At 41.0% G+C, this 19,037-nt stretch overlaps 1 protein-coding gene across 8 annotated transcripts in view; it reads right to left on the bottom strand.

The window, feature by feature from the left end:
• Positions 1-3,029: 3,029 nt before the first annotated feature.
• The window catches only part of LOC134285148 (armadillo segment polarity protein), a 121,159-nt gene continuing 105,151 nt past the window's right edge, over positions 3,030-19,037 (bottom strand). For 4 of the 8 annotated variants that reach the window (XM_062845322.1, XM_062845325.1, XM_062845324.1 and 1 more), the window contains 4 exons: positions 18,529-18,732; positions 18,079-18,351; positions 12,972-13,065; positions 3,030-4,493 (listed from right to left, as the gene is read on the bottom strand). In XM_062845322.1, the coding sequence (XP_062701306.1) occupies positions 4,228-4,493; positions 12,972-13,065; positions 18,079-18,351; positions 18,529-18,732 (837 nt within the window). In that variant the 3' untranslated portion in view covers positions 3,030-4,227. The other 4 variants (XM_062845326.1, XM_062845327.1, XM_062845329.1 and 1 more) reach the window with 4 other exon arrangements.

Genomic DNA, 19,037 nt, shown 5'->3' on the forward strand with positions numbered 1-19,037 from the left:
GTTGGTATGTGCATCAGCGCCCTATTCGATGTGACACAAAGCGTCCTTCAGGTAGTTGGGGGTTGGTTTCGCCAATGTGGCCTTTCGGTTAATCCAAGTACAACATCTATTGTTCTTTTCACGGAAAGGCGATACCGTAATGGCGTTCAACCTTTGTGTCTCTTTGATTGTTTTAGAAATCGATGTGACTGAACAGGTAAAGTACGTTGGAGTTATCCTTGATACCAAGCTTTACTAGACACCTCACATTGAGTTCAGAATCAAGAAAGCTTGCATGGCCTAAGGGCAATGCCGACGAACCTTTGGTAAAAATTGGAGTCTAAAACTCAAGTATAACAAATGGATTTACACAACTGTTGTTGGACCAGTACTGGCTTATGGATATCTTGTGTGGTGTAAAAAGGACGAAGTGAGAACGGTTCAATCAAAATTAGGCCATTTCTAAGGGGTGTGCTTAATGGCGATGTCTGGCGATGTACTCTTCAACTTCAACGCACTAAGGGCCAGAATCGCAATCTAGCGGAACTAAATAAATTACTCCAAAACGAAGCATTTCCGATACATGGTGTCTTCGACAAAGTTGTTTGACATCAGCAGGGGCATCTATTGCTTAAAACGTAGTAGTTCGCAACTCGTCCGCATAGGTGGCGCCACCATCTAACTTCTTTGTTATACGTCCTAGAGGCTTGGCGTCTTCGGCAAAATTGTTCATTTTGGCAAAATAAACAACTCTTTCTCAGACGTCAAACTTCCATGGCCTACTGTTTTCGAGTTATTTAAAAAATAAAAACCAATCAATGAAAAACAGTTTTTAAGCTTATTTTGACATTTTTACTAGAAACCTTGTAAGTTTATTTTTTTTCCTAGTGCGAATTTGTAAAACCAAACACATTGTACGGGAATATGTTGAATATTATCATTAAAAATAAAAAATAAAAATACAAATTCGAAAAAAACAGTGTGAATTTCATGCCTTAATATCTCACAAAGCGCAAAAAATCGCAACTTCAAATATTCAGCAAATACGAAGCAATACTAGGTGAACATACTGCCAAAAATTTGGAGAGGTATTTTTTGGTGTTTTTGAGATAATAACTTTTTAGTAACAGTATAAATATAAGTAGTGCCAGCATGTAACTTTTTGCTGTTACACATTAGAGAGTTTATGTCTTCGAAAAAGTTGTTCATTTTGACTAAATAAACAACTCTTTCTTAGACGTCAAAATTCCACGGCCTACTGTTTTCGAATTATTGCATACAAACTAGATTATATTGACGAAAAATGACTATAAAACACATTTTGATGCAATAGTATGAACTATTTTTATTGTTTTTACTTTTACGATACATTGTAGGTCATGAGCATGTCTGTTTCGTGGAGCTTTAGTTTCACAATCTTCTATCAATGTCCTTTACATCCAGGAACAGATCCACGAGCTTTTGACAAGATATTTCGCGCTCTAGAATTTAAAATGATTGACAAAATAGGTTAAGCTTAAAACATTTTGAAAATGACATGCAAAAAATTAAAAGATATCTTGACCCATGCTGACAATAGTAAACTGACATTTAGGTCAAGCAATGTATCGTAAAAGTAAAAAGCAATAAAAATAGTTCATACTATTGCATCAAAATGTGTTTTATAGTCATTTTCTATCAACATAATCTAGTTTATATGCAATAATTCGAAAACAGTAGGCCGTGGAATTTTGACGTCTAAGAAAGAGTTGTTTATTTAGTCAAAATGAACAACTTTTTCGAAGACATAAACTCTCTAATGTGTAACAGTAAAAAGTCACCTAGTATTGCTTCGTATTTGCTGAAAATTTGAAGTTGCGATTTTTTGCGCTTTGTGAGATATTAGGGCATAAAATTAACACTGTTTTTTTTCGAATTTGTATTTTTATTTTTTATTTTTAATGATAATATTCAACATATTCCCGTACAATGTGTTTGGTTTGACACTTATGCATTAGGGAAAAAATTAAACTCACATGGTTTCTGGTAAAAATGTCAAAATTTGCTTAAAAACTGTTTTTTCATTGATTGGTTTTTATTTTTTAAATAACTCTAAAACAGTAGGCTGTGGAATTTTGATGTCTGAGAAAGAGTTGTTTATTTTGCCAAAATGAACAACTTTGCCGAAGACGCCAAGTCTCTAAGACGTAAAACAAAGAAGTTGGGTGGTGGCGCCACCTATGCGGACGAGTTGCGAACTACTACGTTCTAAGCAATAGATGCCTCTGCTGATGTCAAATAACTTTGTCGAAGACACCATGTGTCGGAAATGCTTCGTTTTGGAGTAATTAATTTAGTTCCGCTAGATTGCGATTCTGGCCCTTAGTGAGCGCTGGAAGTTCTCTCTGACGTTGCCCCATGGGGCACTACACACCTACACATTTATCTTAATCAAGAAGCACTTTCTTGCACTTAGCGCCTATCGGTACTCGGTGTATTAGAAAAAATCCTGTGAACCACAGATCAACACACACCCCGTTTTTCCACTTTTTGTGGATTGGAACAAAGTTGTCCTGACTCCAAGTGATCTTATAATTGCAGGTTATTTTCCATATATGACATTTTCCAAGATATACACTCCCCCCGGGAAGAGTGGACACCTGCACAGAAAAAACTTGTAGTTAGAAGGCACAGAATGTTGCTAATTGACAAATCGAGAAATTATTTTTGTGGAAAAAAAATCGCGTTCTTTTGGAATTTGAACCCACGACTCCGTATTCGCTAGACCGGCGCTTTAACCAACTAAGCCACAGAACAGATAATGATTCTGCAGAATAGAAAGCCAAACTAAACCAGGGCCAACACCATGAATATTCCTTTTATTCACAAACCATCTCTCTTTCGGCTTAGGTGTCAATCCACCGCGTTTGAGGACGTCTGGTTATGGAGAGGAGAACCGATCCGAATAGGATTCGCACGACCCAAGGTCGTCTCCCTCCAGAATCTACACTTTTTTTTGTAATTCAGGGCTGTCATCAGGACCTTTCGGCACAAATTAGTTTGATCGCCGATTGTTGTATAGCATTTAATATATTTTTCTCCTCACGTTCTCTTATATACTGAAAGGAAGGTTCGTTTCATTTCATTTCATCGTCATCATCATAATGTATAATAATTTCAATATAGAATCAATTTTCAAAAAATCGTAATAGTTCACCAGTTTGCGTGATGCATTACTACAGAGCTTTCTCGTTTCTCGAGTCTAGAGGATCGCGTTTATGTCGGGTATAAGAACAGATGTTTTTCTCTTTATTTTGCGAAACAGTTGCTATCGTGAGAGTTAAAATTAAAATGATTATATGTAGAGCACAAACAAGGTCGGGTTGTTTCGTTATTTCCTCAATCAGCGTTGAAGATTCTTCAACTCGTTATGGGACTGCATTGGGTGTGTGTGTGTTTAATGAACTTGTCAACTACGCTCCAGTTTCCGTGTTACATATGTCGAAACAATCGCACAGATCGCGACGTTGTTCGATTTGTTTGTGTTACAAATTGATCAGAGTTTTCCCTTAGCTGCTTGATAACATTTATACTATTTTTTCTGAATTCTGTAGATTTCATTAATTTTTGAATCAGGTTTCTCTCTTCTATACCGCCAATACTGAATTACAAACGCGTCGAAGTTTGTCACATTGCGTTTGTTCTCGCCAATCGAAATGCTCAAATTTAGCTAATAGTTGCTGCTCCGTTGGTACGTTGGATGACCCAATGTACCATTTAATGTAATGCAGTAGTAAACATCAAAGTTTGAAAAATTATAAGAAGCTGCTGTCATTGTTTCGTGTATAAATATATGAATATAATAAAAATTCTGAAATAGTTCTAAATCGAACATTATCTTCCTAAATAATTTTAGATGCATTAGTTTGATTTCGATAGCTTTATTATGTAAAAATACATAAGATATATTAAGTTTAAAAGTAGATTTAAGAGCAAGCTTCCAACATACATTGATACGATACAAGCTGCTGTAGAATAAAGGAGGAGAGAATCTAATATTTTGTATCACAATAAACGTAAGAGATAGTCGAAAATCAACCGTATGATGTGTTAGAAGCTGCACTCTCTCGCGTTGAGAAAATCCTCTCAATATGTGTTGGAAGCACATCGTGTTACGAATAAAATGTATGTGTGTGTGTGATAAGAGACAAAAATAATACGCTACGCAGGAAAAAAGTGTGTAAAAATCAAGATCGCAAACCGTTTCTCTTACAAATCGGTATCGTACCAGGCGGCCACCTGGTTGTTGTCCTGCGGTGGCGATGGCATCACATCCAGATGGTCGAACGTCAGCTCGCTGGCGTCCATCTCGCCAACGTCCATGTCCATCGCGTACGGCGACGTTGGCTGGCCGGACGGGGGCCCTCCGGCACCCGGATTGTTGCCCGCATTCGGATTGTTGCCAGCGGGACCGGCGTTACCGCCGCCACCGATCTCCAGACCCTGCATCGAGTCTATCGGCAGTGTGTCATATCCTGTGAGGAAAGCAGGGCAATATGATAAATACATGATTATTTCAATTTATTTAATGTTCATGAAAAAAAGGATTTGTTTTTAATGTACTTTGATAAATATCTAACATTCGAAAGTAGAAGCGTAAATGTGACTAGTATGGACAGCTCAAACAGTTAAGAAGCTTCAATGCAAATAATTAAACAAATTATACATAGTTGAAATGCACGGTACCGACGTCTAAACAACAGTTTTTCGATGAATATGAATATGAATATAGGGCCCATATAGCCGAGGCGGTAAACGCACGGGTATTCAGCATGACCATGCTGAGGGTGACGGGTTCGATTCCCGGTCGGTCCAGGATCTTTTCGTAAAGGAAATTTCCTTGACATCCTTGGGCATAGAGTATCTTCGTGCCTGCCACACAATATACGCATGCAAAATGGTCATTGGCAGAGGAAGCTCTCAGTTAATAACTGTGGAAGTGCTCATAGAACACTAAGCTGAGAAGCAGGCTTTGTCCCAATGAGGACGTTATGCCAATAAGAGAGAGAGAGAGAATATGAATTATTGTCCAACCCATTAGTCTGCACAGTGGGCCTGGAAGGTACTTGTCTGCTATAGAATAGTCAATTTTGAACCAATAGTAAATCAAGTCCACTAATAACATTCGCCAGATTTTGTCCTCACTTCTACCAACACCGAATTCGGCGAATATTATTAGTGTTTTAGAAGTGGGTCCCAAATTTTTTTAAATTTTGTTTTAGACGGATTATGCTTTTACAAAGCTTTTCAGAACAAAAGCGATTAACACTTCTAATTCCCTGAAGAAGATATACTAAACATCGAAATGTGGGATGAAGTAGACTATCTGATAGTTTGATTGCAATTGCGACTGCCAGGCCGCAAATCGATCCAGGATTCACAAATTTACATGATATACCATATAAACCATCATAGCACGAAGTTTAAATGTCTATAATGAAGTTTACATAACGTGTAAATCTCATTATTTTTATTTGTGTAGGATTCTCGGAACGGAACCACGAAGAGTCACGGGAGGTGTCTCAGAAGGGATGCCTTACATAATCGGAAGGGATCCTTGTAGAAATCCCCGGAGGAACCTCTGGAGGGATTCCTGGAGGAATCTACAGGAACCCATTCAATCGGCTTTAATATTTTTCTAAGTGTCTCTACGCTTCCGTTACCTGCGGTTCATTCTGGGAATCCCACAAGAAAACCTCTAGAAATACCTCTATCGATTCTTCCAGGGATTTTTCAAAGTATCTCTTTATGGGTTCATCTAGATTATCCTTTAATAAACTTCTTTTAGGATTCCTCCAGGAAGTCCTGATCGGGTTTCACTAGTAATTGCAGAGATTTCACCAGCAATCTCTTCTAGGATTTCTCTTGAAATTGTTATTGGGATACCTTTAGGAATTCCTAGTGGGATTATTCAAGGCAATCTTCCTGGGATTTTTCTATAAGTTCCTTCAGCGATTTTCCCAGGAATTCCTTTAGAGGTTTAATCCAGGGATTTCTCGAGAAATTCCTCATGGAATTCTTCCAGGAGCTAATATTGGCCTTCCTTTGGGAATTCGAGCAACTATTGCTGCGATTTTTCCAGGGAATGCTCTAGAGTTTTCTTCTAGCATTCCTGCTGAAATTTTTTTCTAGCAGTATTCCTAGTATTTTTCCGGGAATCCCTTCTGTGATTCTTTCAGAGATTTCTGCAAGGATTTATCCAGGGCTTCCTCCTGAGATTTCATCCAGGAGTGCTCCCAGAAATTTCTGATGGGGTTTCTCCATGAACTCATATTGGTCTTTCTCCTTGTATTCCAGCTGGGATTCCTCAAGCAATTCCTATCGGGATCCCTCAAGAAATTCCAACTGGGGTATTTCCAGGAATATCCCACGAAGTATTCCTCCAGAGGTTTTTCCTGGTATAATTGCAGCAATACTCTCGGGAAATCTTACTGAGATTCTTCCAGAAATGTCTCCTGCGATTCTATCAGGTATTCTATCTATGAAGTCCTCCAGAATACTTCTACCGATTTTTCCAATGACAGGTATTCCTCCAGGTATTTATTAAAGGAGCTAGGTTTCCCCCGGTATCCCTGATGGGGTTTCCCAATAATTCCTGTAGTGATTCTTCCAGCAAACTCATACTAGGATTTCTCTAGAAATGTTGTCTATGATACCTTCCACAGTTCTACGAACATCTCCAGAAATTCCGCCAAGAATTCTTGGTAGGGTCATGCAAGACAATCTTCTTGAGATTATTCCAGAAGTTCCTCCGATGATTCTTCCATGATTAACTTCTGAGATTTAATCCTGAAAATTCCGGCTGATACTCCCTCAAGCAATTGCCACAGTGGTTCTACCATTCCTCCTGAAGAAAATCTTTGAAGGAATTCTTAGAAGCATTCTGGGATGTGTCATTGTAGTAAATTCAGCAGAAATCCTGGGAGGAAACTGTACAGTTATTTCTAGATAAATCCCATCAGGAATGCCGGGAAGAATCCAAAGAGCAATTTCTTGAAGAAATACCTAGAGAAGTCCCTGGAAGAACCGGTAGAGGTATTCTGGAGGAATGCATAGAGAAGGTCCTGAAGTAATCGCGGGAGGAATTTGTAAAGGAATCTCAGGAAGATTTCCCGGAAGAATTCCAGCAAGGATAAACTATATTATTGCTACGAGCATATTATATTGCAATCAGCCCACAAGCGCGAACGGCGCCAAACCTAAGGCGGATACATACGCTGAGGTGCTGAGGAGCAAGCGAGGCGAAAATCGTCTTTAGCCGCTGGGCGCGGATGTAAAACGTATCCGGCACCCCAGGACTGGAGAGATGATGCTAGTGTTGCAGAAGGAGGCGGCCAAGAAAGGCAGCTCCTACAAGGCACTGCTAGCTCAGAAGGTATTGAGCGAAAAAGTGCAGGTGAGAGCCCTAACGGCGGAGGCGACTCTCCAGTGAGCTCGCAGCCGCATTTAGCAGCAGTGCAGATGCACCAGTGCATCGACCCACCTGTGGAAGAGTCCTGCAGGCACGCAGATTGTCACGATCAAGGTGGACAAGGCGACTGCAGTCGGCAAGATCAAAGTAGGCTAATCAGCGTTAAACAAGTTACGCAGCTAAATCTGAACCACTGTGAAGCCGCACAACAGTTGCTGTGGCAGTCAGTCTCGAAGTCAAATCCATCGTCAAGACATCGCATTATCGGACCCATACCGCATCCCTCCCGATAACGGGAACTGGGTAGCGCAAACTTGCGTACAACAGGTCGTTTTCCGGTCCAAGCAATAATTTCCAATCATTCCGATAATCGGTGAAAACTTCAACGCCTGCGGCATTAATTGACTAACGCGAAATGCTGGGCTCTACTTAAAGCTATGGCTAGACTAAACGTGGATGTTGCAAACGTGGGCGACAAAAAAAAACCTACAGCAGGAACGGTGCAGAGTCCATCATTGATGTGACCTCCTGGAGCCCGGGTCTCAACCCTAGCTCGGACTGTAGGGTCGACGATGGATACAGGCATAGCGGCCATCTGGCGATTACAGGGTGGAACACAGGGGAAGACGGCCACAGCCGAAGATCATCGACCGTCGACCGTCGCTTCGATAAGCCGGCATTTGTTGAGCGATTGCTTATGAAGGGTAACACCGACAACTTATCCAGCGATGATCTAGTCAGTGGAGCGGACCTGGTGTGACGGTTAGAACACTTGACTATCACGCCGAGGACCTGGGATCGAATCCCACTCCCGACAAACTCGCAAAATGTGAGTTCTTCCTTCGGAAGGGAAGTAAAGCGTGGGTCCCGAGCCTAGGGCTAAAAATCTCGTTAAACAAAATGATCTAGTCGGAACCCTAAGCCGTGCATGTGACGCCCTACCCAGAAATGGACAACCGGTGGTGTACTGGTGGTGTCCACAAATCGCAGAACTCTGTGCATCCTGCCTAAGAGGTAGACGGAGAATGCAAAGAGCTCGCACCGTTGAAGGTAGCATGAAGCGAAGTGAGGCCCACAGGGCGGCTAAACTGGCACTGAACAAATAGATTGGGGCGCGTATACAGGCATGCTCCAAAAATCTATGCCCAGGCAGCCAACACGACTCCAATGGGATGATGCCTACAGAGTAGTCATGGCCAAAACGAAGGGCACGTCAGCACCCCTAGAATGCTGCAGAAGGTCGTGGAAATGCTGTTTCAGCGCCACGATACAAGACCATGGTCATAGCAAGGTCGTCCCGGTGACTCACGACAAATTCATTGCAATAGCGAAGTCGCTTAAGTTGAACAAGGCTCCGTACCCGGCGGTTTCCCGACAGTAGCTATTAAGACGGCCATCGAGGCTAGGCCTAGCATATTCAAAATGGCTATGCAGATGAGCCTAGACAGAGACGAATTTCCAGAGAGATGGAAAAGGCAAAGATTGGTTCTACTGCTCAAAACCGGGAAGCCACCTGGCGACCCATCGGCATACAGACCTATCCGCCTTCTGGACACCGCCGGAGAACTGTTGGAACGGATTATTATATCGAGGCTGATGGTCTATACCGTGAAACCCGATGACTCTGGCCTCTCGGATAACCAGTTCGGCATCCGGAAAGGTCGATCAACAGTGGGCGTTATTAGGGCTGTGACCATAACGGCCGAGATAGCGCTCTAAAAAAAGCGAATAGAAATCCGCTATTGCGCGGTCGTCACGCTGGACGTAAAGAATGCGTTCAACAGCGTCAGTTGGGCCGCCATCGTGGCCGTGCGGCTAGAGGCGTCAGTCATCTAGGCGTTTCGTAAGCCTCGGAGTGTCCGTTCGATTCCAATCGGGGAAAACTTTTCGTCAAACGGAAAATTCTCCACTGGGCCACTGGGTGTTATATGTGTTGTCCGTTATCTAATGTTAGTGCTTATTCAGTCTGTACAACCTCTGGTTGAAGTGGTAGTGTCTTTTTATTTTTTTATAAGAGCTGGAAAATTGCGAGTTGTTCAAAGTTCAAAGATGGGAGCTTTGTCTGAAACATGGTGCGTTCAAACTTAAGGCAATGCGGTCAAACATAAGGCAAGACTGGTACTGACAGGATTCCTACTAGATGGCTGGAGTCTACTGCGAAGAGACATTTGCAAAACTTGTCACCAACAGGACGATTCTCGCGATTGATGTGTAGGAAGGATTCCAAGGAAGGATGGTGTTCTTGCACGGAGACGACTTAAAGAAAAATTGTACATGACCATTCCTTGTCACTTGCTCAAGTCGCGTACGGATTCGAACAATTTCCGAAATGCTGGAACGAAATGTTCAACTATCGAACGCTACACTCCTACAGCCTCTACGTGCGGATAGTACCTAAAAGACGACCCCCGCCCCCACTCTCGTAAGATTTTTTGTATGAGAATCCAAATATTTTTGTATAGCGCGTAAGATTTGGGAAAAAGTCTGTTTGTTTCCAGAGACGGTTGAAGCAACTTAGGAACCATATAACGAGATTTTGGAAATAACGATGTATGTGATACTGTGTATCAGGCCTGACCTGTGTTTCCTCGTCGGTTTCGTGGGCCGTTACCAACAGAATCCAACAAGCACCCACTGGTATAGTACCTCAAGCGTATGGTTTGATATTTGAAAGGCACGAAGCATTTGAATTTTGTTCGTGACAACTCGGCGGAATCATTGGTTGAATATTCTGACGTGGACTGGAATTCGAATGTAGCAAATAGGAAGCCACTTAGCGGCTATCTATTCACCGTGTTTGGAAATGCTGTATCGTGGTCAAGCAAGAAGCAGATGACAGTGGCTACATCCTCAAGCGAAGCGGAGTATCGGTAATAGAGTTGTGCTGTTTCGGAAGCCATGTAGGGTCTTGTACCATTTGGGCAGGTGTACCTATTTTGGGCACTTGCCACTATAACTAAATCAATTTCAAACCGATTGATTTGAATTTTTGTACAGAGTTAGATACTGTACGTGCCTAACTCTATACAAAATTTCAAATCAATCGGTTTCAAATTGACTTAGTTATAGCGGCAAGTGCCCAAAATAGGTACACCTGCCCAAATGGTACAAGGCCCTAGTTACCAGGAGTATATGTATTATAGACAGCCATGCTGGAGTACAACAGTGCAATAAGTCATCAAAGACTACGTTCCACTTTGTGTACAAAAAACTAAATCAACGAAAAACTTGGTTCGGAAAGGAGTGTAGACAGGTTTTGGAGAAAACGAATGCACTGCGGGTGTTAATGCCTCAGCATGGTACGCGGCAGAGCAAGGAACGATAAAAACAGAAGCGGAAGTAGCAGACCTGCTTCTTTCTGGAGAACAAACGCCGCGTAGAAGAAGCTTGGAATTCCTATCATTCCTATACGGATTGGAAGTGATTGAAAAGTGGAAGCAGCACTTCGATGAACACTTGAACGGCACAGAGAACGTAGACACGGCGAAACGGGGCAACGAAAGGGACGACTACATCTGTGCAGCAGGTAATGGAAATGAAACGTGGGAAGGTAAAGTTAAAAATGATATCTACCAGCTCAAATACAACAAAGCAGCTTGTAAGGATGGTATCGCAAATTGCACTCATCCAGATTGGCCCAAGAAAGTTGGCCACCTGTCTGAATCGGTTGTTAGTGAGGATCTGGCAAACCGAACAGTTACCGGGAAAGTGGGAGGAAGCGGTAATCTGCTTCATTCACAAGAAATGCATCCATTCGGATTGTGAGAGCTTCAGCGCGATCACCATTTTGAATATCGTTTAGAAAGTACTATCCCAGATCATCTTTCGTCATCTGTCATCTAAAACGAATGAGTTCTTCAGAAGTTATCGAACAGACTTCATCAACAGCCGGTCGACAATGGACTAGATCGTCGCCGAATGGCTAATCATCCTGAAATGCCGCGAACACTGGATCCCAAAACAGCACTTATTATTGTTTGTCACTACAATGTGGAGTTAACGTTTCTCTACTTATAGAGTTTTTCAATCTTAAGCTTTGTGTTTGTGCGTATGTAGAACCAACTGAATAGCAACAGTCAATAAAAATGAAAAGATCGATCATAACAAAAATGGTCACACTAAAAAAAACAAACAGTCATGTGAAACTGGTGCAAACAACACTCTAGATATTCTAAAACACGTGAAACCATAAAAAAAAACTTTTAAAATCTAAAACAAATCATGAAAATTTGCTAGCAAACTATCAAACACCAGAACAAACTATTTGAAAAAAAAAGTGGTGCGCAAGCAGAAAGTCCAAAGAAAACGCAAACCCATCTTCTAAGCTTCACTCGTGCGAAAAGAAAAGATATTCACCTATGGGTAAGTATAGAAAGACGTTATGATGACCGATTCCGCACACACCAACTACTTCACTCACAAACGCATCCCCGTAAATAATTGGGGACTATGGTGTTGTGACGTGTGATGTTTACTACTGTTCAGCATCGTTCGGACGATTGAGTGCTGCTGCTACTACAACTCTGCTTGCCTGCTACATGTATAGATTCCCTTCTTCAGTGCTTGAAACGCATTTTTGTTATGATGTATCTCTATCCTTTGCTCTCCACTTCGCGTTTCGCTAGTTTCGTGTCACACCTCCAGAGGGGTTTTTCGTTTCATGTCGATAATTACAAAAAAAACTGACTCTACTGCGCATATCTCGACGGTTTCTTACATATTTCTGCTTTTTCATTAACAAACAACTTGCTTTATTTTGAGATTTGTTTTACACCATGTTGCTTTTAATTTATGAACTACCGTTAGGTTGTTTTTTTTCCTACCACTTTGTTCTGTTTCTACTGGTACTAGCATATAGAGATATCTGAGTAAGGGGGCGATGGGGACGCAGGGATGAACGAAACAGAAAAAGGGTCTGACTAGTTATTCAAGATCGCCCACTAGCTCGAAGTTATGCCAATGTAATGCTTTTATAAAACTTGTGAGTGTTGAGTGTTATATAAACAGTATGTTGACACTGACTAGCTGTGAAATACACCATAGAGCTAGTGGCGTCTCAATGAAGTTATTAAATTAACCGCATTTTCGAAATGTCAGGAAAAGGAACTGAACGCTAGAGAAAGAATTACGAAAAAAAGAAGAAAGGATGGTATATTACACAACTTGAAAAGGGAGAAATAATACAAACAGCGATGTTTTTGGAAGAAACAGGGAAATGAAATTAGCATTCTAACGCGTTACATCAGTATTATTTCTTGTTAGATCTTTGCTTCTTTAGTGATGATATATGTTAGGCTGGTTTAGCTGGAAGTACACAAAAGACAGAAAAAAGCAGCGATCGATGGGTTAGTATTGGATGTTCCACGGAAATGTTTCCGAATTTTTGCGCAGCATGTTTCACAGAACAATGTCAACATTATAAGATATTAGTACTCAACGGTATAAACAATCTAAGGTGGGGAGTTACAGGTTTCAGTTGTTAGTTTACACGTCTTTTTACATCATGTGAGGGATAACGAAAGATAAAGATAACTCTACATACCTTGCTGGAATGCTCGGCCACCGTGTGAGCTGTGCACACTGGGGGGACCTTGTCCGTAAAGGCCCTCATATGCTTGATCGGGCGAGAGGATGTCCTGCACCCATAAGGTGGCGGTGGTGGTGTGGAGGTAGTTGGAAGTGGTGATTGTGGTGGTAGAAGCGGTTGTGTTCGTGTTGTTGTGGATATTGTGTTTGGCCGATTGTGGTGTTGTAGATAAGTGTACATCAACGGAAAAACAACAGAAAAGAGGAAAGAAACGAAGAACGAAGGTGAGTCAAATTTCAATACTAAACTTAATCAAATTGAAATTTACTTAGAACAATTTATGTATGCCTCGACAGGCATTTACAATATAAGAAAGTTATTTCCAATCGTTTCCAATCTATTACAACAAAAAAGAAAAAAAAAACAAAATAGGAAGCCAATAAATTGTACGTCATTGCTCAGACTACAACAGTAATTGTGTCTGGTCTAAGATTATGTTTTAATGTTTAGCGTATTGATTTTCTAAAAAATGAAACGAAAACGACAAATGATATTCTAAAAAAGCCTTGCTTTGTTGAAGTTGTCCAGAGAACGTGGCAAGTATTACTCAAGGGATTTATCCAGAATTTGTGGAGTTTATAATTTTACTTCTTCCTCAAGTTATCCTGAAATACCAGCAACTACTTTCAGATAATACTAAATTAACGTGTCATGCCTCGAGCATGTGCGCTTGTCAACAATGCATTCGTTAAAACTTGTTCTATGAATTTTCGGGAATTTCCGTGTATTCTACAAAATTGATCTTTGTGATGAAGTACACCTCCGTCTGCCTTTTTCTGATTTATCTTATTGATAAACACAAGAAATAACGGGATGAAAGACAGGGTAAGTCAATCTTTTCCATCCTCCAACATCTATCTCGTTTTTGTATAGGAGAGTGCGTAAGAAAGAAGCTGATTCCTTCAGGGATTTCTACTAGGTTTACTTCGGGTTTTTTTAGAATTTTCTCAGTTCCTGTGGAAATCATATTGAGATTCCTGAAGGAATTCTCGCTAGTATTGCTCCAATTGGAATACTGCTGGGTTTTATTCAGAAATTTATGATATAATCCACCAGGAAACTTTGCTGGGATTCCTCGGAAAATTGCTGCTGGAAATCTGGAATTTCTGAAGGATTCTCAATGGCAATTACTGGAGAAATCCCAGTTGTAAATGCTTTAGACTCCAACATATCATAGTAGAAATATATGCTGATACTCTGAGAGAATTTTTAAAAGGAATCATTGAAGAAAACGCTGGAGGAATTTCTGTAGGAATCCTTGGATAAATCTCTGGATGTATCAAGTGAAGGATATCTAAAGGAATCCTTGCAGAAACCCCTGAAGCAATCTCAACAAGATAGTTTAGACTTTAGACTTTTTTTCTAGGGTTGTCTCCAGGCATGCCTGATGGGAATCTCTAGAAATCCTTGCTGGGATTGCTGAAAAAATACCTCCACGGATTCGTCCAGGAATTTCTCCTGGGATTCCTCCAGTCTTCTTGAAGTTTCTCCAGGAATTCTTCCTGTGATTTGTCCAGGGTTTTCTCCAACAATTTCTTCACGAATTCCTCCAGGGATTTTTTTCAAGAAATCCCGCCATAGTTCCTTCAGTGATTTCTCCAAGCATACTTCCAAATGTTCAGAGATTTTTTCAAGGATTCCTTTTGAGATTTATCCATAAATTTCTGCGAGCATTCATCCAAGAAATTCTTCTGGGAATCCTCTAGAGATTATTGTATGAACTACTACTGGGATTGTATCAGCACTGTTACTAAGATTCCTCTAGATATTTCTGGCAGGTATCTCCCACGATTTTTTCTGCGTTTCCCATGCAAATCATTCAGGAATTCCTGGAAGACTCTCAAGAGTAATAATTGGAGATATTCCTGGATTCCTTGAAAAATCTCAGCAAGAATTCCCGAAGAAATTCTCGTAGGATTTCCTGAAGAAATCTCAGTACATAGTAACTATTGGAAAACAAAGAGCAATTCTTGAATGAATCCTTGAAGAAATCTTTAACGTAACCATAGTAGGAATTCCTGGAAGTAGTTCAAGAGAAATCAATTGAAAAATCTCAGGAGGAATTTCCGGAGGAGCCCTAGCAGGCATCTCTGAAGGAATTTCAAGATGCAATGCTGGAGAAATCCTGTAGAAGTTCCTTCAGAAATTATTGATGGGATTCCGCTAGAAATTGCTGCTGGGATACCTCCATGAATTCTTACTGATTCCTTTAGAGATTTCATCAAAAAATCCTCAAGGAATTCCTCTCTGAATATCGGAATTTCTAGGATATGATATGTAAAGGATTTCTTGCAGAAACCTCTTAAGGCTCAACCATCCGTCATCATTTTTCGGAAAACGAAAAGCAGTTTTTTCACTGTAAATCAAAACAATGACCATGAAAATATATTCACTGTATTCCATTTCTCATGTGGAATGCAGTGAATACATTTTCATGGCAAAATCTTTTGTTTTGGACGAGAAAACTGCTTTCAAATTCTTGATGATGGCAATGATTTCAATGACGAATGGTTCAACGTTAAGCAATCTGAACAAGATTGTTTAGACTTGAGAGGAATCTAATCAGTTTTTTTTTTGACAATTTCCAAGAGAATTTCTCCACAGATTTTTCTTAGATTGCCTCCAGGTATACCTGATGGGATTATCTAGAAATCCCTGCTGGGATTGCTGACGAAAAATCTATAAGGAATTCTCCAGCAATTTTTCCTAGGATTCCTTCAGTTCTCATGAAGTTTCTCCAAGCTTGTTATTTGTTCAGTGATTTTCTTTAGAAATTCCTTCGGTTCTTCCATAAATTTCTGCGAGCATTCATCCAAGAAAATCTTGCTGGGATTCCTCCTGCTGCAATATATTCATTGATTTTTCCAGAAATGAGTGTCCCATGCAATATGTACCTGCAGGGAATTCAGGAATTCCTGGAGGGCTCTCAAGAGTAATCATTGAATATATTCCTGCTGTAAATCTTTGAGAAATCTCAGCAAGAATTCCCGAAGAAATTCTTGTAGGATTTCCTGAAGAAATCTGAGAATCCTTGAATAAAATTTTGACGGAATCATAATAGGAACTCCTAGTTGTACTTCATGAGGACTCAATTAAGGAACCCCGTGAGGAAATCCTGGAGGAATCTTAGGATGAATTTTCGGAGGAACCCCAGGCATCCCTTCCCTAGAGAAATTCCAAGAGAACTACTGGAGAAATCCTGTTGAAATTTCTTCAGGAATTCCTGATGGTATTCTGCTAGAAATTGCTGCTGGAATTCCTCCATGGATTTCTCCAAGGATTGTTCTAGGGAATCCTATAGGAATTCCTTTCGTAATATCTCCCGAAATACTTGCTGAGATTTCTTCATGAACTCCTGCCAGAATTTCTGCATCCATTCTTGCTGAAATATTTTCAGCATTTCCAGATGGTATTTCTGCAGTTATTGCTCGAAAGAGTACTCCAGAAATTCCTGGGAAATTTCAAGCAGAAATTACTTGAAGAAACCCAACAAGACTTATTGGAGGATTACCAGCACGAATGCCTGGAGATATTCCAGCAGAATTCCAGGTGCAATTTCAACAGAAATTCTCGAAGGAATCTGAAGAGCATTTCCAGTAAGAATGCGAAGAGAAATTCGTAGAAAGAAGGATCTTTAGAGGAATTCTGAAAAAAACTCGGTGAATTTCTGGAGCAACCTATACAGAAGTTCCAGCAGGGATTGCTGGATGAATCCCATCAAGAATGATTGGAGGACCCCGGCAAAAATGTCTGGAGGTAATCTCAGAGGAATTCTTGGATAAATTTCAACAGGAATACCTGGAAGAATTTCTGAATGAACTCTGCGCAGAGAAATGCGCAGAGGAATGTCAAGAAGAACTCCGGGAGGAATCCATGGAGAAATCTTTGGAAAAATCCAAATGCCTAATGGGAAATTCAGAGGTTTCTGCAAATATTCCTTTGATTCCTCCACCCTTTTGATTCACCCTTTGATTCCTCCAAGGATTGCTATAGAAAAATCTCTCCCAAATTTTCCCAATTTCTCTGTAGGAATTTCTCTTAGAATACCAACAGAAATACCTGTTAGCATTCCTTCAGATATTCCATCTAAGAGCTCGTCAGGGTTTTTTTTCAGTAATTGTTTTTAGGAGTCCTCCAAGTGTTTCTTGAGAATTCTCAAAAGGAAATTACTGATGAACCCCAGCAAGACTTTCTGGTGCATTCCACCAGAAATTCCTTAATGATTACCAGCAGCATTGCTGATAAATTCTAAGAATACACTCCAAGCAACATTTTGAAATCAGATACATTCCAGGAGTTTCGCAAAAAGAGAATATTTTTGGTTTAGTGGCTATTGTGAAACCCACTTTAGTGGAGCGGGCCTGGTGTGATGGTTAGAACACTAGACTATCACGCCGAGGACCTGGGATCGAATCCCACTCCCGACAAACTCACAAAATGTGGGTTCTTCCTTCCGAAGGGAAGTAAAAAGCGTGGGTCCCGAGATGAACTAGCCTAGGGCTAAAAATCTCGTTAATACAGATAGAAAAAAAAACCACATTAAGACTAACTAGACTTGAAATTATAAACAGGGAAGAGTTTATAACGTCATCTAGAATAAATCAGCTGTCGATATATTCATAGCGTTATTATGCAAAGGTAGATAGATAAGGCTCGGTTATAATAATTCAGGTAATGACGTACAATTCTCAGGAAAATAATTAAAAAATAATACTTGCGTTGAAGAATTTATAAAATTGCAATTTTTCAGTTATAGGATATCTGGAAATTAAGATGTATTTTATACAGGAGAACTACATACAAATTCTCGACAGAAAGCTTTAACTGTTTTTGTCAAGATATGTTCTAGCAACTGAACAATGAACACAGTACTGTACAACGGATAATAAATAGTAACATATTGCGTGAAATAAGATATCCTACCCGTTTCGAAGCGATTGGAAATCATTTAGAACTCTTCCCATGCTCACACCGGTGCTCCCAATACCACGAGAACCACGATTATTAGCTACACGCCAGAACAACTAGAGTTTGTTCAACCTTAGAGCGATCAAAGCCTTACCTGCAAGTCCGGCCCTATCCCGAGCTCGCCGTTGTTCCACATCGTGTCGTCGCGGAACACCGGCAGGGTGGTCAGTTCGCTGGAGAAGCGCTTCTTGTAGTCCATCGATTTGTCCTCGCTCATCTTGAACAGGACGGCGGCCGCATAGGTGGCGACACCCTCGTTGGCGGAATTGAGCAGTTCAGTCAGCGGTGCGGTGGCACCCTCGGCTTCGATCATCTCGGCCACCTCCTTGTCGACGGCCAGCTCGCACAGGACACCGGCAGCGACGCGCTGCAATGGAATTTCGTTTATTTATTATCACAGGATGTACATAAGCACCAACGATGGTCGATGGTGCCATACGAATGTGAGAACTGGGGAACAACGCATGCGCTTTCGGGCGAGGGACTTCAATGAATGATAGAACGAGAAACCCGAAGCAGACAGCACCACAACCCTTCATCCTACCTGAATGTTTTCGATGTCGTTGTAGAAGAGCAGCTGTACGAAGATCGAAATCACGTTCTGCTGGCGGATGAGCTGCCGGTTGAGTTCCTCCTTCGAGAGGATGTGCAACGCACCGACCGTGCCCTCGACAATCTCCTCCATGCGGACGCCATCGGCGTAGGCGCCCGGAGGCTGCGACCCGTTGGTGGCCACCGATGAACGTTGCTGCAAAGAGAAATTTTGCGATTATTTTATTGTGTAGCAAGTCTTTTACTACTAACTGACAGTTAAACAGTGATTTTAAGACCATTTTCAAGGAAATTGTGACCAAATAGTAATTTACAGATTGTGGAAGTCCAGGGAGTCCTTCCGAGATTTCCTCAGGAGTTTTCCTCGAGCTCTTCCAGAGCTTGCTACAAGGATTCCTTCTGAAATTCTTCCACTTCTTCTTACTAAGTTTCTACCCTGGAAGAACCCCTGGATTTCTCTTGAGATAACTTCAATGATTTATCTCGGGCTTAGAAATTTCG

The sequence above is a fragment of the Aedes albopictus genome, chromosome 1 (assembly GCF_035046485.1).
Source record: "Aedes albopictus strain Foshan chromosome 1, AalbF5, whole genome shotgun sequence".
NCBI classification, from domain to species: domain Eukaryota; kingdom Metazoa; phylum Arthropoda; class Insecta; order Diptera; family Culicidae; genus Aedes; species Aedes albopictus.